We start from the raw sequence: 25,294 nt of genomic DNA on the forward strand, positions 1-25,294 counted from the left end.
TGATATTTACTGTAAGAGGTTTTAGTGATTATATGAGGGAACGATACAGTGTCTCATCTGGAGTGAAATCTTAAAGTAATTGTCACTTTGATCTCTTTAAAAGTTACTTTAGTCTTGTGTGTCGACTGACAGTGGTGTAGTCGGTTAAAATCTCCTCTTTACTGACTGAATCTTCATACTTGTGGAAACTGACAGCAGCGTACAGCAGATCATCAGATGGGATTGTGGGTTGTGCTGATCCAGGACCTGATAACATATAATACAAACATTTTAAGAAAATAACTCACTTTATTGTTTGAGTGTGCGTGTGTGTTTAAATGTGTGCGTGTGTTTACCTGCTGTCTTGTTGTGTCTGAATTTACAAACAACAATAAGAGTGATTCCTCCAATCAGAAGCAGACAAACACAAACACACACAATAATGATCAGAGAGAAATCTGAAAATAAAATATTAACAATAAAAACATGAATGTTATTTATATTCTTCATATCCATGTTATATATTTAACATGAATAGACAACACATGCTGAACTAAAGTCTACTTAATAAAATTTCACAGTGTTGCTCTGTTCATTATAACATTTCAATCAGTTTTTATAATGCTGAGTAAAGTTATTGAAATACACGGATGATCTGTTAAACAAAAACATTTTACCATTAATTTATTCAAAACAAATGTGTCTTCAAATAGTGAATGCTGAATTATAAATGAAGTTTTATAAAACAAATGCTTGTCTCTTGCAGACTGCATATAAACTGTGTCTTGAGGTTTTACTGTTGGTTTCCTGAATGTGTTTGTTAAACCTTTACACTTAAAATAAAGTTAGACCCTGAACCTTCAACTGTTTTCTGTGGTCGGAAAAAAACACGTCAGTTCATCACACACAAAATAACATCTTCAGTGTATATAAGGCACTCTGGGACAAAATAATATTACATAGTGTTAAATTATGCATTTATATTAACCCATCACAGCTAATCGGACTATTGGTTTTTGTTAATATCTGAATAATAAATTAGTGTTGAGAAAAGCAGAGGTTCCACAGGTCAGACAAAGAAAACATTACAGTAACATAATATATATATATATAACATATATATATATATATATATTTAAATGGTTAAATAAACTTTTAATATATATTATATTAAATATTTATATGATGAAGCATAATGATGAAAATGAAAACAAACCAAAAAATATTTTGAAAAGAAATATAATAAAACTAAATGTTCTTACCCCTTCTGATGTTTAAATGCAGTGGACACACTTCAAACACACAAAAGAAACATGATCAATTTGAGATGTTTTTTGATAAAAAAATAAAAAAAAATGAAAGATTTTACTCACTGATCAAATTGAGTTGAACTTTAGTGGTCAGGGAGATCAAAGTTAAATCTCTCTCAGTGGTTTCTGCTCCACACCAGTAAACTCCAGCATCTCTCACTGTCACATTACTGATGGTCACAGTAAAAACACTTTTAGGAGATAAATCATTCAGTTTAACTTTAGATGTGTTGATGTTTTGGCAGATGTGATTTTCATCCTCTTTACAGAAGAGTTTTGAGACTTGATGTTCCTCTGGGATCTGACAGCTAATATTGACTTCATCACCAACATAAACAGATTGATTCACCCACCAGTGTGTCAGCGCTGGAAACAAAATTACACACACATTGATATCTTGTTTATATTTATATGAATGAAATAAATGATGTCAAGTTCCTCACCCTGTTTAATGTCCATCTGTATTTCAGTGAAGCTCTCAGTATATTGAGATACTTTCACTCCACACCTGTACGTCCCAGCATCTCCAGCATTCAGATCTCTAAAATACACCATCAAGACTCCTGCTGTGGTGTCATCATATAGAGAAACATCTCCATTCTTCATCCATTGATCCTGAACTGATGGAGATTTCCTCTCAGAACATCCATCTGATTCTTTACACAGATATTTTGGGTTATTTTTGTATTGAGGGTGATGACACTTGAAGATGATTTGACCTCCTGAGTATCCACTCACTTTGACCACACCCACTTGACCTGTCAATCACAAATATCACATCTCCATCACACCACATCTGAATGAATCAAATATTACAGCAGCAAACACAGACTGTGTGAATTGACATGAGATGTTATTGAGAGTTTGTTTTACTCACTCATAATGTTGAGATGAACAGCAGTAATAATGAAGTACGTGTAGGAGTCTCTGTAACGCTGAACTCCACATAAATAAACTCCTGCATCTTCTGAACTCACGTCAGTTATTCTCACACTGAAGAGGTTTTTATCTCTGTCATCAGAAATACTGAATCTCTCTGTCTTCCTCCATGTGCTGTAGATCATCACAATGGATATTTTTTCTTTCTTGAAGATGACCTTGTCATCAGTTTTATAATCCTGTGAATATTGACATCTGAAGTTTGCAGTTTCTCCAGTATTCACCATCACTGTCTGTGAAGCCTCACAACATGAATCTGTCAATCACATATGAAGACATTTATTTCACAATCATCAGTAGTTTTGACATGATCAGCAGATACTTCACTGATGTTTAAGATAACTCACCTTCTCTCACAGTCAGGGTCATATCAATAGACCATTTGTTAACAACCCCAATCCGATATCTTCCAGAATCTTCTGTTTTCATATCGCTAATCAAGAACATAAAATTTTCATTTTTATCACGAACCAGTGTAAATCTTCCTTTGTTAGTCCATGCATTGTGTTTCTCATTATATAATAAGGTATGCCATTCATCTGGTTGCTTCTTTCGTAGATATTGTTTATAGTCATTGTACCAAGATTTCGATAAATTAACAAGAACACTTCCTCCAGAATATCCAATCACATCGAAGCAACTCACTGCACCTGTCAATCAGATTCATACTGTCAGAAAGCTCATCTAGTCCTTTCATTTGTCTGTACAGTTATATAAATGAGTCAGATGAAATAAGTGTATGATGACATTAGTAAGCAGATGACATGATGAGTGCTACAGTACAGAAAGAGAAAAGTTGTGACCTGAGATGATGAAGAAAGTGAAGATGAGGAGGATCTTCATTGTGAGTTGAGGATGTTGATCTTCTTGATGCTGAATGTTCTCTGTGTGTCTCTACACATCTGACTGATCTTTAGTTTCTTCCTCTTTATTCAGCTCTTATCAGTGTCAATCATCTTTACTGGCCCCGCCCACTATCAGCAGTGACTGAACGACATCACAGTCAAACAGCGCCTCTAGTGGACAGCACGGCACTACACACAACTCAATGCTGTTTATATTCACGATTTACAAATATAGATTCTCACACATTATTGTAACTATAAGAAAGAAAGTTTTAGATAAAATACTTTTTCACAGGATTTATATCACACTGCAAAACTGATAGTTTTCAGTTTTTCGAAGATTAATGAGTTCCTGCAGTAATACAAAACATTAAATAAACATAAGAACTAATAAACATGAGGATTAAACCCATGAACTATATTACTCTGGTACATCAAATAACACAAAACACTGATTATAAATGACAGATAGTAACAGGTGCTAAACAATCTCTTAAACTTTTTTTTATTAGAGAACATATAAACATCATTACAGAAAACAGGCATCAAAGACAGAAACTCCAAAAATCTGAAGAACAAAAAAATGACAATAAAAGACATTCACAAGATGCGTTGTATTTCACAATAGATGTACCTTTTAAATTTTTTAAACTTTAAAAAAGTAATCTTAAAACTGCTTGTGTAATGAATGAAAGATGATTGAAGTGTTGAGTGTTTTCTCTCTCCAGTAGGCGGCGCTCTGCAGCTCTTATCTTTAGTCCGCAGATAAACCCACTAAAGAAAGAAAGAAAGAGCTCGCGTGTGATGTGTTTGTGTATCCTCAGTGTTTTTCTCTCTTGAGTGTTTTATTGAGTGTAAACAGAGTCTTGTGCCTGTGTATTTTAGTGTTGATGATGGATGTGATGTGCTGTAAATCAGGATCTGATCAGGGCTTACAGGATGAGGAATCTACTGATCAAACCTCCACAGAGTCTCTGGATTCTGTCTGGAACGCTGGAGAACAGCAGCAGATCCTGCAGACCAAACTCAAGATGTGTTCAGTCAAACTCATCGACTTCAGGAACCTCATGATGAAGATCAAAACTGAACCTACAGAAATAAAAACTGAACATACAGAAATTAAAACTGAACCCACAGAAGATAAGGACATTCATGACAATGATGATTTTATTTCTTCAGGTATGTTTCTTTTGTTGTCTTTTCACAATAATTCACTTTCATATAGCAGCCGATTCAGTTCTCCTCGGAATGTCTGTTCTTCTTCTCGCATTCTTTACACACAGCTGTTGTTCCTTATAATTTATTTTATAGTTTTAATTGTTGTGATGTGCATTAGTTTGTAAAAACTCTGTACATATGCTATACCATACTTAAAATAAATTACAAACACCCAGCTATTTTAAGGTGCATGCGCTGTCAGCAGAAACGCTTTATCGACTGCAACAGGTGTTCAGACATTCCAAGAAGAACATGATCAACTGCCAAGCAGGTGCACTTGACACCTGTTAACACAGAACAATCCACTAATGTTTTGGGGGATTAGCTTACTGTGTTTTTATGCTTTATTTTTTTACGTTCCCGAGAACTTTGTAGAGTGGGTCTTTTTGAATAACCTAAAAAAAACTACAGACATTTTATTTCTAGAACCATAAAACGCTACAGGACGCAGAGATTGGATCAACAGTTGTGATTCACAATGCGGACAGTGAGTCTGTTATCGGATATGCACCAAAATCAAATTTGGATTGACAGTGTGTACAAGGTCTAAGAGTCCAGCTAAAACAAACACTGATCACCATAAGGGTGACTTTAAACTAAACAAAACACCAATATCTTTTAGCTAGGAAAATAGTGGATTACTGGATTACTCATTCAATGCATAAATAAAATAATAAATAACGAAAAAAATGTTTACCTGCATACATTGAAAATTATATTATTTGATGTGCAATGACCCAGCTGTAATAACAGAACTCACAGCTGTCTTCTGTGTCCGTGTGATAGTTAAAGATACAAAATCTTAATTCATCCTTCTTTAATAAAGCCCTATTCGGACAGTAATTGTTTATCTTAGGACGTCTGTAAAAATTGATTTGATCATGCGTTCAGATGAAGATAAATTTGCAGTGGGCATGTTTATATTTCTAAACACCATGAAATGCACTTTTCATGTGGTTAATCATTCACATGACCCGGTTACTTGGTTTATGAATCTGTACAATTAAATACATTTTAAAATTGTATTTAGTACCTGTTGTTATGATAATGGGCCATTGGAAATGTTTAATAATTTTCTTGTTTTTAATCACATCAGTTCCACACTTTATATTGGAGTGATGATGAAAGTTTGTACCCATATATACTTTTCATCATTTCAGTTATGAATGTGTCAATGTTTAAAATGCATGCATAGAAAGCTACTTTACTGATGCTGAGTAATGCAAAGTGCGTGACCATAAGGTACTTCTCAGTGGTTTAAAACCATGTACAGAATGACCACACAACCTTGGTGTTTTTCAAAAATCAGTAGGTAATTCGGCTGGAATTTTTTTTACAGGTGGTTGGAGAAAAACGCAGACATTCTAAATTTGGACGGCAAAAAAAAATCACACCACCCGAAACAATTACCGTCTGAATAGGGCTTAAGATTAAAATTTTTGTTTCATGTTTCTTTCTTTCAGATGTGAGGAGTGAATTATGTTTGGATGGAGAAATAACATCATCGGCTCTTTCCTGCATCACCGGTGGAGAGACATTGAGCTCACAGAGACATTTAGAGAGAAAACACACAGAACAGAAACTCTTCACCCGCACCAGATCTCAGATCAGCTTTAATACCTTAAAAGAGAAGAAACTTCATTCAGAAGAACACAGAGAGAAAAAATGTCACTGTCAGCAGTGTGGGAAGGATTTTGACTTCTTATCTCAGCTAAAACGTCACATGAGGACACACAATGGTGAAAAACCTTTCTACTGCACTGAATGTGGCCATTACTTCAGAACCAAAGGAACTCTTAATGCTCATAAGAAAATTCACACAGGAGAAAAACCATACGAGTGTCCTCACTGTGAGATGAAATTTAGCCTCAAACATCAATGGAAGAGACACGTGCGTATACACACCAATGAGAGACCGTATCAGTGCCCTGAATGTGGAATAACCTTCAGCCATTCAGATTCATTAAAATCACACCTGAATATTCACTCTGAAGAGAAACTCCATCAATGTTCACACTGTGATAAACGTTTCAGTCTTAAAACTACACTTAAAGTCCATGAGAGAGTTCACACTGGAGAGAAACCTCATTACTGTAGTGTTTGTGGGAAGAGTTTCAGTCGACATGAACGTTTATTAAATCACCAGAGAATTCATACAGGTGAGAAACCTTACAAATGCTCTCAGTGTGAGAAGACGTTTACGGAGTCAGGTCACTTAAAAGCCCATCAGAGAGTTCATACAGGAGAGAAACCATACAAATGCTTTCAGTGTGGGAAGACGTTTACTCTGTCAGGTAACTTAAAGGTCCATCAGAGACTTCATACTGAAGAGAAACCTTATCAATGTAATGTCTGTGGGAAGAGTTTCAATCAACATGGCAGTTTACTGAAACACCAGAAAACTCATACAGGTGAAAAACCTTAAAAACCTCTCAGTGTGAGAAGCGTTTACATGATCAGGTCACTTAAAATCCCATGAGAGATTTCACACTGAAGAGAAACCTTACATCTGCTCGATCTGTGGAGAGAGATTTGCTCTTTCTAGAAGTCTTCAGCATCATCAGAAGAAACTGAAGAACAAACTACACTGAAATCAACATAGTTGCCTTAAAGTCTTTACACGACTAAGACAATAACCTCCAATAAGACAGGAGGTTAAACAGTCAATTTGAGTTTGTTTATGAAGAGATATTGTAAAGCAATACAATCTTGGTTGGTGTTGTTAATCTGATTTGACCCTCAGGTGAGGCTGCTGACATGCATTCAAACCTCGTTGATCTCTTCACTACAAATTCTTACATCCTAAACCTTCCTCCCAGCCTTCAGGCTCACATGATTGAGTATCTGCTGAATATATATGATCTTATGTATATATGTTGTTCTTACTGAGAGTGCAATTTATATTCATGTGTGGTATCATTTTAAAGGCCATGTTGTGATGGGTAAAAATGTCTAATTTCTATATAAGTCTAAAAGAAACTGTACCAAAGTTCAGAATTTATAGCATAATCTGCACTCCTACGAGAAGTGTGTCCTCCTGAGGAGATCTAGTTAACAGATGGCTAACAATCCCATTTGGTGCCCCTTCAGGTCATGTGAACCTGACCAACCAAATCCTGATTTGGGACTTTTATGATTCTTTGTCTCATGACTCAGTGAGGATTCTGTAATTTGTAAACAACTGTGTGTGTGTGTATTAAAACATAAGCCAGTATGAATTTGTAACGTTTGCAACTGTTGATAATTTTAAATATAGAATTTAATCATATTCTGTTTTGTATTCTTTAATTGATGTTTGAAGTTGAAACCTGCCTGGCACAATAAATTGTTTTTATTGATTCATTTTAATTCTTCAGAAATTGTTATTTCCAGTAGATTACAATGAGTCTGGTATTACTGCAAAATAAGTATGTCAGGATATGATCGATGTTTTAAAGGTGATTGGAGCATAGGGCACATTCACCAGGGCTCTCTGATCTATGTCTATCACCTGACTTAGCAAGTTGCATGATCGTGACTAAAGTAACTATTTTTATGATCTTAGCAAGGCCAGACGTTAATAAGTATTAGTTTACCCGGCAACCTCTGACTAAACTCAGACTGAGAATTTTGTTTCCTTAAGATATGGCCGACGTATACTCGATATCGGGTCCCTAATGAACGAATAACTAAGATTATGAGAATTTATAAATAATCACATATCTAAATTATGATCAACAGACAATTGGTATTATTTACTAAAATTAATTTGGAGTCAGATTGGAACATTCACGGAGTTCAAAGATTTAAATTTAAACAAATAAATTTAATGATTCTTATAGAAGCGTTAAGGAAGGACAGAATCCCTTCACCACGCCATTGGATACTGTCGCTGGGTGGTCATTAAACCACCTTTAACCACCCACATACTGGTATACTGGCCAATAGTCAATGAACACATGGATGTATGGTACAGGATGGAAATGGGGGGTGTGACAGATTAATTCCAACATTTTCAATCTTACAAGAGTTATCCTGATGGAAAGCACATTGGTTGACGCAAGTTGAAATTAATTGTGCTATAAATGAATTGTCATCATCTTCAGATTTCAAACAGAACATGGTCAGACCTGTGGCTTTAGCAGCTTCAAATTTGACAGAATAAACATTCAGCCAATCACACGAGAATTTTAATGAGGCATTTCAAGACATTTCATATAGGTTTTATAAAGTTACTAGAAATGTTAACACATTTTTTTTTCATTAAGACATAAGATTATTTTGACTTTACAATAAACATCAAAGTGTCAGCATTCAAATGAAAAGCATTCATGAACTTTTCTCTCTCTCAGTCAGTAAATCTGTACTTAAATATCAACTCTGAGCTAATACTTAAAATCAATCACAAGATAGCGTACAGAGACGAAAAACTTAAAAGCTAACAGTGATGTTGAATAAAATAAAGATCCTTCATTGAATAATCTTAGCTGCATTTTTAATAATTGTCAGATCAACTTCTGACTAGAAGCAGATTTAGGTGGTATTATACCAAACCATTGGAGACTCAAATCAACAATAAAAGGACAATACAGCACTAACATAAGATTTAAATATCAAGAAACATAATGTAGTATAGAACAGTGGTTCCCAAACTTTTTCAGCATGCGGCCCCCCTTTTAAAAGATGCATTCCTTCGCGGCCCCCCAAAACTCTAAAATTATACAAAAAAGTTGTGCTTTTGGTTAGTAGCCTTGTTTTTTAGGTTTAATTACACAGAATTCATGATAAATTAATGTATTTCATAAAATGTCATAAAACTGGATCCCCCTGGCACCATCTCGCGCCCCCAGTTTGAAAACCACTGGTATAGAATAACTAGATTGAATAAAATAAATGCAATATAAAAAAAAGAATAATAAAAATAAGTGATAGAATGATCAAATAAATAAGTGATACAACTAACGATAAATAAAATAATGTAATAAAACACAAATGTATGTTTCTGCTCAGATCTATTAAATTTATGTATTGGACACTTTATAGTAACTTACATTGCATTTAAAGGGGTCATAGCGTGAAAATCAGACTTTTTCCACGTTTAAGTGCTATAATTGGGTCCCCAGTGCGTCTATCAACCTAGAAAATGTAATAAAGATCAACCCAACTTTGTTTGGGTAAGCCATTTTCTGCAAGCGTCTGAAAAATAAGTTTGTATAGATTTAACCTTTATCTGCACTATCCAACCATAGCACTGCTATTTAGTGCAGAGAAAAAGAGAGAAATAAAAAATACTTGATAGCACAATTATGTTTCAATTACAACAAACCATCATCATTGCGATCAGTGTTTGTATTTTATCAGCTCATTTGCATTTTAAAGAACAACACCCAAAAACGGCACACTGTTGCTCAGGCCTAAAAATGTGCAATTTTAACATGCTTTAATAAATTAGCTGTGAAGTATTTTAAACTAAAACTTCACATATGCACTCTGGGAACACCAAAGATTTTAAGGTATAGGGGTGAGTGGGGCATAAACTTATGTGGGGTTAATTGTAACACAGCAACTTTACATATTTATATAGGGCAGATCAATCTGTGCTTTTGGTCTTTTTCCTCTAACTGTTAAAGTTTTAATGTTTAGTCAGAGACTCCTGTCAGTTTCAGTGTAATTGTACGATAATGGTAGGTCCCACAAACAAACTTTAAGTGTTCATTTGTAGCAGAGATGTGTGTGTTCATTGTGTAAAAAACAAATTATTCATCTAACTTAAATATTTTTTGAATGATAGAGCCAAAGCCAAAAGGCTACAGTTTGTGCCCCACTGTATCAAAGCCAAATCCTTTGATATCTTAACACAAAGGCTTCAATAAATGAATCATCAGAATATCACTGGCTTTACTACAACACTAAACCACACGACAACTCAATGTGATGTTGACCTTTAAAGCACTCTGGGTTTGACTCCCAAACATTGAGACACTATGATGATTTCAGTGTAGTTTGTTCTTCAGTATGTTTCATCTGATGTTTCCGAAAACTTCCAGAATAAGCAAATTTCTCTCCACAGATCGAGCAAACGTAAGGTTTTTCACCTGTATGAGTTTTCTGGTGCGACACTAAATGTTCACGTTGATTAAAACTCTTCCCACAAACACTACAGTGGTAAGGTTTCTCTCCAGTGTGAAGTCTCTCATGGACTTTTAAGGAACCCGATCGAGTAAACGTCTTTTCACACTGAGAGCATTTGTAAGGTTTTTCACCGATATGAGTTTTGTGGTGTGACACTAAAATGGAGTTGTGACTGAAACTTTTTCCACAAACATTACAGTGATGAGGTTTCTCTCCAGTGTGAATTACCTCATGGACTATCAGCTGATATTTATTTCTAAAACCTTTATTACAGTGTGAACATTGATAGGGGTTTTCTTCAGAGTGAATTTTCTGGTGTAATTTCAAGGAACATGAATACATAAAGGCTTTTCCACATTCACTGCACTGATATGGTTTCTCATTGGTGTGTATACGCACATGTTTCTTCAGATCAGGTTTGTGGCTGAATCTCTTCTCACAGTGAGGACACTCGTATGGTTTTTCTCCTGTATGAATTCTCTGATGAACATCAAGACTGTGTTTTGTTCTGAAATATTTGCCACATTCAGTGCAGGAGAAAGACTTTTCATCATTGTGTGTCCTCATGTGTCTGTTTATATTAGATGTTGTTGTAAAAAAATTCTTCCCACATTGTTTACAGTGAAACTGCATCTTCTGGTGCTGCTGCTTCCTCTCTCTGTGCTCTTCTGAATGAAGTTTCTTCTCTTGTAAGGTATTAAAGCTGATCTCAGATCTGGTGCAGGTGAAGAGTTTCTGTTCTGTGTGTTGTATCTCTAAATGTCTCTGTGAGCTCAATGTCTTTCCACCGGTGATGCAGGATTGAGTCGAGGACGTTATTTCTCCATCCGAACATAATTCACTCTTCACATCTGAAAGAAACATGAAACAATTAAATTCACTTTTCACTTTAATTAACACAAAGAAGGATGAATTGAGATTCTGTTTCATTTTCTATATTCACACAGAGACAGAATATAGCTGTCAGTCCTGTTATTATACAGGTAGCTGCCTGGGTCATTACATATCAAATACTTACGGTTGCAAAGGGTGGAAAGTTTCCGATAAATTTCGATACGTTCCATGAGAACTTTATCTGGGGAATTTTAAGAATATTCCAAATTGGAAATTTAGGGAATTACTTTTCATGGAAAGTAATGCTTAAGTTACTTTTTCTTACTTGGCTGAGGCTTGATGTCTTTCAGGCTTTGCAGGTGTTTTTTATGACAGAGAAGTTCTGCACTTGAGAAATTGCATATTTCCGTCACAAAACTCTCTGCCTGCCATCTCCGTTTCTGATTTAAACTGTTCCCACTTATCCGCGACACAGAGTGCACAATTCTATGTTAAGGCATGATTGACGACAGAACGTTCAATTATAAGAACTCAAATATTAATGTGTACATTTATAAAGTAATGCGTTACTTTACTCATCGTTACTTCAGAAAAGTAATATTATTATGTAATGCAAGTTAATTGTAATGCATTACCCCCAACACTGATTATATACTTAGTTTGGTCATAAGCAGACATGCATACAAGGTAATTTGAAGTTTCCTGATACTTTTGCTTATCAAGCTGTAGATTTATTTGATTTCATTGTAAAATGAATGATTTCTGAATAATTTTTGATCAAAAAAATGCAGGCTTGATCAGCATCAGAGTCTCTTTTAAAAAACATTAAAAAATAGTAATGTGTCGAAAGTTTAACTTTTGTGTGGTACTGGTACAGTAATTTTGTATCATAAACAGGCTAGCAGAATGCAGAAGAAAGAGCATCACAGCTTGAGCTAGCTTTATGATAGCTAGCCTCATACATTTTCAATAAGATAGTGCTTACTATTATTATTTAGATATCTGATTTATTGGCATCAAGAAATTTTCAGTACATGCAGGCGGTGTGGCCTCAATGACCCTGAGAAATGTGCAATATAGAAATTAATCTGAAATTGCGTTAAATCTTGTTGTTTTGAAAAAATAAATATATATATTTTTAACTACATTTAAGTTTCCTGTTATAGACAACTCTGCAATTTTTTTCAAATTCAGAGTTTATTCTCAATAGTTCCCATATATTCCTGTTAATTCCCATGGAAAGTTTCCAGCCTTGACAATTACCAAAAATTTTTAGTATATAAAATGTTGGAATCCATCCTTTTTTTCTGTTAATATTTTATTAGAATAAAGACAAACTAGTCATTAAAAATAAAATATGAAATGCTATGCATGAATATTTACTAAGTGAGTAATCCACTATTTGTCAGTTATCCTGCCTGCCGGTAAAAACTAAGCTAAAGTCTAAGATGTTGAGCATCAAAGCTTATTTCACCTGACCTGAAGATATCAATTTTACATTTTCACATGCTGGTTTTTGGTTTATTTCATGTAGAAAAGAGTTAATTAGCTGGGTTTACAGGCAGAATCACATTTAGAGATAGGGACATTTTTTTATTTGTTTAAAGACTTCACAATCCTTGTGGCATTATATGGTGACACTTCTTCTGGAATGAGAAAAACATCTGTGTGTCCTTTTATAAAGACTACATGTCTGTTGCTCAATAAGTATTAAAGATATCTTAAATAAACTCCTTTTGATTTTAGTCCTTACATTTTTTTGGTCTTTTGGTTAGTGGCTTAAAAAACACCCTTTAATAAAACAAAAACTCACATGAAAGTTAAAAATGGTAAAAAATACTACAATGTTTGAGGAAACTTACCTGACGAAATAAAATCCTTATTGTGATCTTCCTCTGGTTCAGTTTTTATTTCTGTCGGTTCTGTTTTTATTTCTGTAGGTTCTGTTTTTATTTCTATAAGTTCAGTTTTTATTTCTGTAGGTTCTGTTTTTATTTCTGTAGGTTCAGAATTGATCTTCATCATGAGGTTCCTGCAGTCGATGGGTTTGACTGAACATACAGGATAAACAAACACATCACACGCGAGCTCTTTCTTTCTTTCTTTAGTGGGTTTATCGGCGGCCTAAAGAGCTGCTGAGCGCCTCCTGCTGTACTGGAGAGAGAAGACGCTCAACACTTCATTCATCTCTCATTTATAACACAAGTTCATGTTTCTTCATAGTGTGGTAGGAACAAAATATAAATAAAAAAGAAGGATTCTAGGCGTTCAGTCTTTTTCTGTGCTTATTGATGACGTTTTGTCATATGCAATTTAGGTATTATTATCTGACTCCACAAGATAAAATTAATACAAATCAGGTTGATCATTACTTATAACGATTACAGAATTTGGGTGGATGTTTGGTTATTCTGATTTAGCCCTACTTGGTATTACATCCCTTCATTCGGCTACTCATGTCGCTTTGGACTCAAACACCGGCCATTTATTAATATTTAATAATCATGCGGGCCCACAATCACAATTGAACCAGGCTTGGTTGCTGCTAGAGGTTGGACCATATGCTCAGAAGGCTCATCTCTGAACATATTTTATTAGTCCCCTTAGAGGTGCAACTTAATTATTACATAGTTATTTCTATCCAGAGGTTCACAACCACTATCATAAAAATTGTAAAGCGCTTTGGATGGCCATAGGTCTGTTAAAAGCGCTATATAAATGCAGTCCATTTACCATTACCATAAAACAAAACTGGCCGTCTTCTCTAATGATAGCTTTGTATAATCGTGCCATAATTTAATATTAATATATATAATAACCAGAGGTTGAGGCTCATCTGATTTAGAGTGTTCAGACAACATGTATATGTTACTCTAAACACAAAATACACTATTAGCCTCCACGCATCTAATTTAACTTAAACTAACGCCAAGTGCTAGTCGGATCTCCTAAATCCTCCGCTGATGTACCACTATGCCATCTAGACTGGGATTTTAGCCTGATTTCAGTCATTGCAGTAACAAGGATACATCGTAATTTACTAGTCATGTCAATAACTTTCGTAGCAACACAACATAAATCTAAACACAATTTAATAGCCAGGTAGGAAGATTATAATTCAAAGTCAATTCACAATCCAAAAAAAACACGAAGAATCAAATATAATCAAATGAGAATATTGGCAAATGAAAGATCTGGCTACAGATTCCTCAAAGTAAAATGAAATACATGATGCAAAGATACGAGTGAGTGAGATACATACATAACATATGAGTGAGACTATTGTAACCACTTGCATTGAGACATTTCAATTGAAATACAAACGAGACCAGTTTCAGATACTTTGTGTATGTAAAATGTATACAGAGAATGAGGAAACTGATATCTGACTCTACATTCACTGTGAACCCATGCTGTGTTCTTTGGGGCGGGGCTATCTTTACTCAGGAAATTGGCCTTACAAGACTCAAATCTATAATATTATGACCTCTTTTGGAGCCACAGACTTGTAGGCTTTAAAAAAAGCAATCACAAACAGTTATTTTTTCGTTTTGAATGTCCATTGGGATGGTTTTGATAAGCAAATTTGGCAACCCTGGGTGTGCGCTTGCGCAGACGTTTGGTTCAGATTAGAATGTACATGTAAACAAACATTTTAACCAGATTGCAATGTGCATGTAAACTGCATTGTCGTAACCTTCAATCCGATTAATTTAGCCAGTGTGAGAAGATGTTTACTGAGTCAGGTAACTGAAAAACCCATCAGAGTCTTCATACTTTTCGCATGCTGAAAAAGTTTGAGAACCACTGCTTTAGAGGTCAACATCACATTGCGTTTTAATGTGGTTTAGTGATTTCTGATGATATTTCTGTTTCTTTTATTGAGCCTTTGTGTTAAGAGATCAAAGTATTAGGCGCGTGCATGTGTGTGTGTATGAGATGTGGAAGTTCGCTCTACTTTTTATTTATGCTCCAGGACCAGACCTTGGTTTATATGTAGAAATATTCAGATTTATAATGGATTTACATTTATTTTTTGACAAACAACATTAATAAAAGTATTTTTTTTCATTCATTTTCAATGTGTGGTCATTTTGACCCCAAACACCTTAAATGGTCATTTTTTTACACCCCTTTAGAACAACCAAATCAAGCCCGTTTTTTTGTGTGTGCATGTTTAGATAGATTATTTAGGAAAAGTAACAGAGTTTCATGCCCCTGGTATGAAGGTATCACATTTTTAAAAAATGAAGGAAAAGTCCCCTGGGACCCCAAAAACATTACTTAAGGGTAATTAAAGGTTTACCTGTCTTTTAAAGGCTGATATTTTAATAAGATTAAATAAAATATATGTTAAAAGTAGGCTATGTATTAAATGATGCTGTGTCTGTTTGTGTTTGCATTTAAAACTTTACGTTTATTTTATAAGAGTCACTCAAAGGTTTGTTCCTCTTTCATTCACACCATCAGCTAAATGTAAACTCTACACACATTAAATGTGCCACTTGCTGTTCTAAACATGAAAGAAGAAACATAGGTCAGAGTAAAAATGCCACTTTTTCAGCACTGCTATACATCTGTATGATCTTTTACTAAACTACAGTAAAGAAACACTGAATTACGTATTATACAGTTTTAACAAAAGCCAAGCAAATATCATAATCATTCTCTTAAATACTGCTGGTCATTTTTGACTAACTTTGATCTTCTGTATAAGAATCAGTTGAGTCTTGTGTGTCGACTGACAGTGATGTAGTCGGTTAAAATCTCCTCTTTACTTAAGTTGTCTGTAACATCACTGACTGAATCTTCATACTTGTGGAAACTGACAGCAGCGTACAGCAGATCATCAGAGGGGATTGTGGGTAATTGTGCATTAGAGTAAAGTGGAGCTGATTGAGGATCTGAGAGTGAATGACGCCTGCTGTCTGCACAGGACGACTGAAAATAAACACAGAAACATACAGAGAAAAACTATTAAAACAAACTGCAGAAACTCTTGTGTGTATAACAGCAAAAACACTCAGAAACACTCAATTACTCACCAATCTGTTTTTATCTCTCTGTGTGTCGTCTGTTCTTGAGCTGTTTTCTATTTAACACAAAACAAGCCAGAGGAAGATAAAGAGAGAAGTTTAACTTTATTAAATAAAGAAGAAATAACTTAAACTAATTTAACTTTTTTATTAATTTATCAACTAGTCAAGATAAAAAATAACAGGTTGAAGATTAATTCTAAATTCAAGTTGATTACAATTAAAATCTCAAATGTGTGTGTATGCGTGTCATCACCTGGTGTCTTCTTGTGATTTAATTTACAAACAGTGAGAGTGATTCCTCCAATCAGCAGCAGAATTACACAAATACACACAATGATGATCATGGAGAAAGCTAGTAAACACAAAAATGCATGCTTACAGAAAAAACTCATTTGTACATATTAAACAATAATACAAAATCTTTCAAATCAATCTCCCATCTACAAACCATCATCTCTCTCCACCTCTCCGTCGTTGGGTTTCTTCAGTGCTTAAAAAAGAATGATAAATAAAAACATTAGTATTGAAAGCGGTTTTGTAGACATGATGATAGTAAAACTGGTAAATTCAAACAGCTGAGCTTTCTCTTTTCTCTGTCTTTTATAATTGATGTAAACAGCCCAGTTATCTGAACTTCTATATAGACTCATGAAACATATATATAGACATGTAATAAAATTATAATATCTCTTATTACATCATGCTGTAGTTAGATGATTTCTCTAATTATAAAAAAGTAAATTAAATTGAATTCTCTCAGAAGAAAAATACATATAGATGAATGTATAAAAACAACATGTGTTTACTCACTGATCAGATTGAGTTGAACTTTAGCGGTGAGAGAGAAGAAAGTTAAATCTCTCTCAGTGGTTTCTGCTCCACACCAGTAAACTCCAGCATCTCTCACTGTCACATTACTGATGGTCACAGTAAAAACACTTTTAGGAGATAAATCATTCAGTTTAACTTTAGATGTGTTGATGTTTTGGCAGATGTGATCTTCATCCTCTTTACAGAAGAGTTTTGAGACTTGATGTTCCTCTGGGATCTGACAGCTAATATTGACTTCATCACCAAGATACACAGATTGATTCACCCACCAGTCTGCCATCGCTGGAAACACAATTACACACACATTGAAATCTTGTTTATATTTATAAGAATGAAATAAATGATGTCAAGTTCCTCACCCTGTTTAATGTCCATCTGTATTTCAGTGAAGCTCTCAATATATTGAGATACATTTACTCCACACCTGTATGTCCCAGCATCTCCAGCATTCAGATCTCTAAAATACACCATCAAGACTCCTGCTGTGGTGTCATCATATAGAGAAACATCTCCATTCTTCATCCATTGATCCTGAACTGATGGAGATTTCCTCTCAGAACATCCATCTGATTCTTTACACAGATATTTTGAGTTATTTTTGTATTGAGGGTGATGACACTTGAAGATGATTTGACCTGCTGAGTATCCACTCACTTTGACCACACCCACTTTACCTGTCAATCACAAATATCACATCTGCATCTCATCACATCTGAATGAATCAAATATTACAGCAGCAAACACAGACTGTGTGAATTGACATGAGATGTTATTGAGAGTTTATTTTACTCACTCATAATGTTGAGATGAACAGCAGTAATAATGGAGTAACTGTAGGAGTCTCTGTAACGCTGAACTCCACATAAATAAACTCCTGCATCTTCTGATCTCACATCAGTTATTCTCACACTGAAGTGTTTTTTATCTTTGTCATCAGAAATTCTGAATCTCTCTGTCTTCTCCCATTTGCTGCAGATAGTATTCATTGAGTCTTTTCCTTCTTTAAAAACTATCTTGTCATTGTACTTATAATCCTGTGAATATTGACATCTGAAGTTTGCATTTTCTTCGGTATTCACCATCACTGTCTGTGACGCCTCACAACATGAATCTGTCAATCACATATGAAGACATTTATTTCACAATCATCAATAGCTTTGACATGATGCAGATACTTCACTGATGTTTAAGATAACTCACCTTCTCTCACAGTCAGAGTCATATCAATGTACCCTTGGTTATAAACGCCAATCCTGTATGTCCCAGAATCCTCTGTGTTCAAATCTTTGATGTAGATCATCAGGTTTTCATCATTGTTACAATACAGAGTGAATCTTCCTTCATTTATCCACTGATCATGTTTGTTATAGTTTATTATGTTTCTCTGTGGGTTTAGTTTAGTCATATATTTATAACAGTCTTCACACCAAGATTTCCATGAATTAACAAGAACACTTCCTCCAGAATATCCAATCACATCGAAGCATCTCACTGCACCTGTCAATCAGATTCATACTGTCAGAAAGCTCATCTAGTCCTTTCATTTGTCTGTACAGTTATATAAAGGAGTCAGAAACTAATAGATGAAATAAGTGTATGATGACATTAGTAAGCAGATGACATGATATGTGCTGCAGGACAGAAAGAGAAAAGTTGTGACCTGAGATGATGAAGAAAGTGAAGATGAGGAGGATCTTCATTGTGAGTTGAGGATGTTGATCTTCTTGATGCTGAATGTTCTCTGTGTGTCTCTACACATCTGACTGCTCTTCAGTTTCGTCCTCTTTATTCAGCTCTTATCAGTGTCAATCATCTTTACTGGCCCCGCCCACTATCAGCAGTGACTGAACGCTGCATTCATCATCACAGTCAAACAGCGCCTCTAGTGGACAGCACTCTTACTACACTACACTCAACTCAATGCTGTTTATTCTCACATGTATTGTAAATATAGAAGAGTTTTGTATCGTACAGTTCGCCTCATATTAAAGATGAAACATGAAGCCACAATGACACTGCTATACACACAATCAGAAGTTAAGATGAAGTAGTTTTTGCCTTATTTAACTCAATAAACTATTTACTTATTGTTTCCTTTTAACAATATTTAAAGCTTCATTATTGATACAGGATCATGAAGTTAAAAATCAGCTCATTCTGTCTTCATCATTATACACTGATAAAAATGATAAACACAACACAATTTTTCATGAGCTGAACTCAAAGATCTAAGACTTTTTCTATGTACACAAAAGGCATATTTCTCTCAAATATTGTTCACAAATCTAACTAAATCTGTCGTAGTGAGCATTTCTTCTTTGTCGATATAATCCCTCCACCTTAAAGGTGTGGCATATCAAGATGCTGATTTGAAAACATGATTATTGTACAGGTTTGCCGATGGTCACAATAAAAGGCCACAAGTGCAGTTTTACTTTATGGGGGGGTCCAGGGGTCCAAAACCATTTGCCTCACACAGTGCAACACATCTCCTTCTCACAGAGTTGATCAGGTTGTTGATTGTGGCCTGTGGAATGTTGGTCCACTCCTCTATAATGGCCACAACGTTGACATCAGCAATCCGCTCACCCACACAACCCCTAAACGCTGTCTGCCAGCTGGTTACGACAACAAATTGCAGTCAGGTCGAGACCCCGATGAGGACGACGAGCATACAGATGAGCTTCACTGAGAAAGTTTCTGACAGTTTTTGCAGAAATTCTTTGGTAATGCAAACCAATTGTTGCAGCAGCTGTCCAGGTGGCTGGTTTCAGATGAACTTGGTGGTGAAGATGCTGGATGTGGAGGTCCTGGGCTGGTGTGGTTATACATGGTCTGCCGTTGTAAGGCCAATTGGATACTGCAAAATTCTCTGAAACGCCTTTTGGAGATGGCTTATGGTACAGAAATGAACGTTCAATTCACATGCAACAGCTGGTGGACATCCCTGCAGACAGCATGCCAATTTCACCCTCCCTCAAAACTTGCAACATCTTTGGCATTGTCCTGTGTGATAAAACTGCACATTTAAAGTGGCCTTTCATTGTGGCTAGCCTAAGGCACACCTGTGCAATAATCATGCTGTCTAATCAGCATCTTGATATGCCACACCTGTGAGGTGGATGGATTATCTCTGCAAAGGAGTAGTGCTCACTAAGGCCTAGTCCACACGGACACGGGTATATTTATAACCGGAGTTTTCCCTAAAAAAAATCCCGTCCACACATGCTCGATTTAAATTAAATATCCATCCACACGATAAAGCAAAAGCACGCTATCAAGCGCTGTCAAGAGCATGCCACACCAGCAGGCGGGGATATTACCCAAATCGGGTTCCGCAATATAGTGAGATAACTGAGCATATATCTGTATACATGTTAGAAGCCCTGTTAGCACAGTTATTATTAGCAAGATACGTCCGCCATTGCACAGAATCATCAACAAAGCAGTCAGCGGCGCACAATCTTGACGTCAAACACAGTGGATAACGGTGCACACTCTGACGTCGCAAGGCAAAACTCCCGGTTTTACTCGCTACACGACACCACTGTAACCAGGGTTTCTTAAAAAGCTCTGGCCGGGGTTTTCAAATATGCTCGGTTTAAGTGCCCTGATACTGCGGTTTCGTGTGGACGAACGGCCAAACCGCGTGAAAAAACTCACGGTTATAAAAATACCCGTGTCCGTGTGGACTAGGCCTAAGACAGATTTAGACCGAGCTATGAACAATATTTGAGAGAAAACCTTTTGTGTAGATGGAAAAAGTCTTAGATCTTCAGTGAGTTCAGCTCATAAAAAATAGGGGCAAAAACAAAAAGTGTGGCATTTAAAAATTTTGTTAAATGTAGTATGAAATTAATCTGTATTGACCTAAAACAGAGGTTTCTGTAATGACCAATAATAACCAGTAAGGGAGTCAAATACACACAGATGATCTTTATTGGAATGTAAGTTTTACTATTAGATTGTATAACTGATGATTTGAGCAAATGTTGTTTTAACCCTAAAACTGACCAGTAAGCAGACCGGCTGGAGCTCACACAACATTCATATCATACAATAAACTTTAATGAGAGACATCTAGAAATTATGACGAAGAGACCTGCAATCACTCAGCAGATAAAACATTTTATTAATCAAATATGTTTTCAAACACTTGAAGTTTAACATGAAACATGAAGATCAGCTCTTTATCAACAGAACATGAATGAACTGAATGTAAATACAAGGTTAGTCTTCGATCAGTTTAAATTAATGCACAAAACTGAGCTAAAAGCAAAATGTTATTAAAAGATAAATATCTGCTGTAGTTATTGAATCAACTTCAACTGGTGCATTCTGACTGAGAGGGTGTGCCAGCATTTTGCCACAACTGTAATGTTTTAATGTTCATACAATAATACACTTATTTATTTATGATCTGTTTATGAATATTTATATGTTATATGTTAGGAGCTGTTTGTTTTTGTGGTGGTGAAGCCTGTTTGGAAGGAAAATCTAGGCCCGTTTTTTTTATCTCAATCTGTCGCTTCTTACAATTTTCACAAAGACCAGTTGGATCATAGAACATGTATTAATACAATGCAAGAAATATGAAAAGAAAGGTTAAAACTCATTAATGCAGTTAAGAATATGGGTGTTGAAACATTCAATTTGATAAGTCTTTTGAAAGAACTTCAAAACAAAGCAAAACAAAGTATTATATATGGTTCTATTATAAAATATATTAAAGAAAGACGAGTATTTGATCGAATTAATTTTTGATATACTCTTATGCGAATGCTACCAGTGCTTCACACTCCAATCCAGTTGGTGGCGGTAAATGCACTATAAGTTGGTTTGCCATCCGCCATGAAAAGTCAATAGAAGAAGAATAAGAATGAAGCGTTGAGCGTCTTCTCTCTCCAGTACAGCAGGAGGCGCTCTGCAGCTCTTTAGTTCGATGATAAACCCACTAAAGAAAAATAGAAAGAGCTCGCGTGTGACGTGTTTTAGTATCTTCAGTGTTTTTCTCTCTTGAGTGTTTTATTGAGTGTAAACAGAGTCTTGTCTCGGTGTATTTTAGTGTTGATGATAAGATGGATGTGATGTGCTGTAAATCAGGAACTGATCAGGGTTTACAGGATGAGGAATCTACTGATCAAACCTCCACAGAGTCTCTGGATTCTGTCTGTAACGCTGGAGAACAGCAGCAGATCCTGCAGACCAAACTCAAGATGTGTTCAGTCAAACTCATCGACTGCAGGAACCTCATGATGAAGATCAAAACTGAACATACAGAAATACAAACTGAAACCAAAGAAATACAAACTGAACCTCCAGAAATAAAAACGGAACCTACGGAAATACAATCTGAACCTCCAGAAATGAAAACGGAACCTACGGAAATAAAAACTGAACCTACAGAAATACAAACTGAAACCACAGAAATACAAACTGAACCTCCAGAAATAAAAACGGAACCTACGGAAATAAAAATAGAAACTACACTAGATGCTCATGATTTTATTCTGTCAGGTATGTCTCCTTGGTTATTTTCATTCATGAACTAAGGTAATCTACTGTACTATTTTGCTTTAGAAATAAACTACTCTTTAAAGGACTTTGTTGGTATTGATTCTTAGAGGAGTATACCGAAAGTTACGTGTGTTCCACGAAAGTTGTTTATGTTGTTACTGCTAAAACTGTCTATATAGTAGTACATCCTTTATAAGACTCTTTCCGATAACGTACGAAAAAATCTAGAGGGAGGAGTCACGAGCTGCCGGAGGAGCGAGTCACGAGTCATGCTACAGTTTATACCACACTGTTTTTTTGACAACTCTTAAACTGTCAAAATGCATACCATTGAACCCTCCCTTTTATTAAGGCTTATTTTTACTTTATGAAAAGTGAGTTTGTATTTGTTTAATTGTTGCCTGGTTTTTATAAAAACAGTAGAGTTGAGCAGTTGGGGGCGCTGCCACTTTTTGTTTCAGCCAGTGGTGGCACTTCTGGTAACAACCTTAGCTGCCAGTGACTTTCTGAGGCTTTTTCTGCTGGCAGTGTTTGTAGTTGGCTCCCTGTTTTTGTCAGCTGACTAAGGCGATTCATGCTTGCTTACATTAATGTGTGCGCGCTGGCTGTCAGGTGTTTGTAGGTGCGGGCATTCTGAGCTGCAAAAGCTACGCTTGATTTTAAAATGTGTTACAAAAGGATTAACATGAACTAAGATTAATGCTGTAGAAGTATTTATTCATTGTTAGTTTGTGATAGCTAATGCATTAACTTATTGTTAACAAATACAACCTTAGTGTAAAGTGTTACCAATAGTTTGCCTTAAGTCTAATAAAATGTTAACAAAAAATGTGTTTTTTTTGGCTGTGTATGTTTCCAACATGTGACTTATTTGACATGGGTATGATAACAGGACTGACCCTTCTGTCTCTTTGTGAATATAGAAAAAGATCTCAATTCCTCATTATTTATGTAAATAAAAGTGAAAAGTGAATTTAATTGTTTCATGTTTCTTTCAGATGTGAAGAGTGAATTATGTTTGGATGGAGAAATAACGTCTTCGACTCTTTCCTGCTTCACCGGTGGAGAGACATTGAGCTCACAGAGACATTTAGAGATACCACACACAGAACAGAAACTCTTCACCCTCACCAGATCTGAGAGCAGCTTTAATACCTTACAAGAGAAGAAACTTCATTCAGAAGAACACAGAGAGAAGAAGAAGAGGCAGTTTGATTGTCAGCATTGTGGGATTGTTTGTGTCTCTTTATCTAGTCTGATGATTCACATGAGGACACACAGTGGTGAAAAGCCTTTCCACTGCACTGAATGTGGCAAATATTTCAGCAGAAAACAAACTCTTCGTGTTCATAAGAGAATTCACACAGGAGTAAAACCATACAAGTGTCCTCAGTGTGAGATGAGATTCAACCAAAAAGCCCATCTGAAGAAACATGTGCTTTTACACACCAATGAGAGACCGTATCAGTGCAGTGAATGTGACAAAGCCTTTAGGGATTCATGGTCATTAAAATTACACCAGAATATTCACTCTGAAGTGAAACTCTATCAGTGTTCACACTGTAATAAACGTTTTAGTCATAAATCTAATCTGGTAGTCCATGAGAGAATTCACACTGGAGAGAAACCGTATCACTGTAGTGTTTGTGGGAAGAGTTTTAATGAAAGTGAAAGTTTAGTGAAACACCTGAGAACTCATACAGGTGAAAGACCTTACAAATGCTCTCATTGTGAGAAGACGTTTACTCAGTCATCTTCCTTAAAAGCCCATCAGAGGAGGCTTCATACAGAAGAAAAATCTCATCATTGAGTGTTTTGTGGGAGGAGTTTTGGGCAGCGTAAACATTTAATGAATCACCAGAGAATTCATGCAGGTGAAAAAACCTTACAAATGCTCTCAGAGTAAGAAGACGTTTGCTTATTCAACTTTCTTAAAAACCCATCTGAGACGTCCTACAGGAGAGAAACCTCATCACTGCTCGATCTCTGGAAAGGGCTTCACTAATCCATCTAAATTTATTGTCAATGAGAGAGTTCATACTGGAGAGAAACCTTACGTCTGCTCAATCTCTGGAGAGAGATTCACTTTTTCTAGAAGTCTTCAGCATCATCAGAAGAAACATACTGAAGAACAAACTACACTGAAATCATCATTGGGACAGTTTCCCAGATAGGGACAAGACTAGTCCTAGACTTAAAATAAATGTAAGAGCTGTCCAAACTGAGAAAACAACTTGCAATGACATATCATTAAAATACATCAGTTCTCTTTGGCTGGCCTCAAAATGCACACAAGTAATATTTTTAGTAAGGCATTTTTGTTAAAACTAGTTATATTTCCTAATTAAACTAAGGCCTAGTCCTGTCTTAAGATAATCCCTGTCCGGGAAACTACCCCATTGTGCCTTAAAGTATTTACACACAAGTTGTGTTTCTGGTTTCATGTGTTATAGTAGTGATCAATCTAAAGTTTTTTTTTAGTGCTGTAACACATTTTGAATTTTGCCGAGTTTTTCAGTATAAAAGTAAATCAGGTTTAAATGATAGGAGTTCACACTTGTTACTTTTCTTCTGGTGCTAATACTTTTGCTTTATTGAGAATTTGTATTATGCTCATTAAATTGTAATAAAATGTTCATATTGTTGAAAAAAATGTTTTCTTCTCAATAAT

General features: G+C 35.6%; 2 protein-coding genes and 1 pseudogene across 3 annotated transcripts; 1 reads left to right on the forward strand and 2 right to left on the reverse strand.

Moving 5' to 3' along the window:
* Positions 1-1,344: 1,344 nt before the first annotated feature.
* On the reverse strand, positions 1,345-3,106 carry LOC135760528 (polymeric immunoglobulin receptor-like). Its single transcript, XM_065274542.2, has 4 exons — positions 2,576-3,106; positions 2,167-2,484; positions 1,733-2,047; positions 1,345-1,655 (listed from the first exon to the last, which is right to left on the reverse strand). The coding sequence occupies exons 1-4, from the start codon at positions 2,673-2,675 to the stop codon at positions 1,345-1,347; spliced, it is 1,044 nt and encodes a 347-aa protein (XP_065130614.2). The 5' UTR covers positions 2,676-3,106.
* Positions 3,107-3,846: 740 nt separating this feature from the next.
* LOC135752220 (uncharacterized) lies at positions 3,847-25,261 on the forward strand (annotated as a pseudogene).
* Positions 13,593-18,852, reverse strand: LOC135760514 (polymeric immunoglobulin receptor-like). 2 transcript variants are annotated; one of them, XM_065274523.2, is made up of 9 exons: positions 18,767-18,852; positions 18,307-18,603; positions 17,900-18,217; positions 17,466-17,780; positions 17,086-17,388; positions 16,724-16,765; positions 16,529-16,627; positions 16,282-16,328; positions 13,593-16,177 (listed from the first exon to the last, which is right to left on the reverse strand). In XM_065274523.2, the coding sequence occupies exons 1-9, from the start codon at positions 18,804-18,806 to the stop codon at positions 15,956-15,958; spliced, it is 1,683 nt and encodes a 560-aa protein (XP_065130595.1). In that variant the 5' UTR covers positions 18,807-18,852; the 3' UTR covers positions 13,593-15,955. The 2 variants fall into 2 exon arrangements, with proteins under 2 accessions (XP_065130595.1, XP_065130596.1); XM_065274524.2 differs by having other exon boundaries at positions 18,307-18,597; positions 18,767-18,848.
* Positions 25,262-25,294: the final 33 nt, after the last annotated feature.

This window comes from Paramisgurnus dabryanus, chromosome 4 (genome assembly GCF_030506205.2).
Source record: "Paramisgurnus dabryanus chromosome 4, PD_genome_1.1, whole genome shotgun sequence".
In the NCBI taxonomy this organism is placed as follows: Eukaryota; Metazoa; Chordata; class Actinopteri; order Cypriniformes; family Cobitidae; genus Paramisgurnus; species Paramisgurnus dabryanus.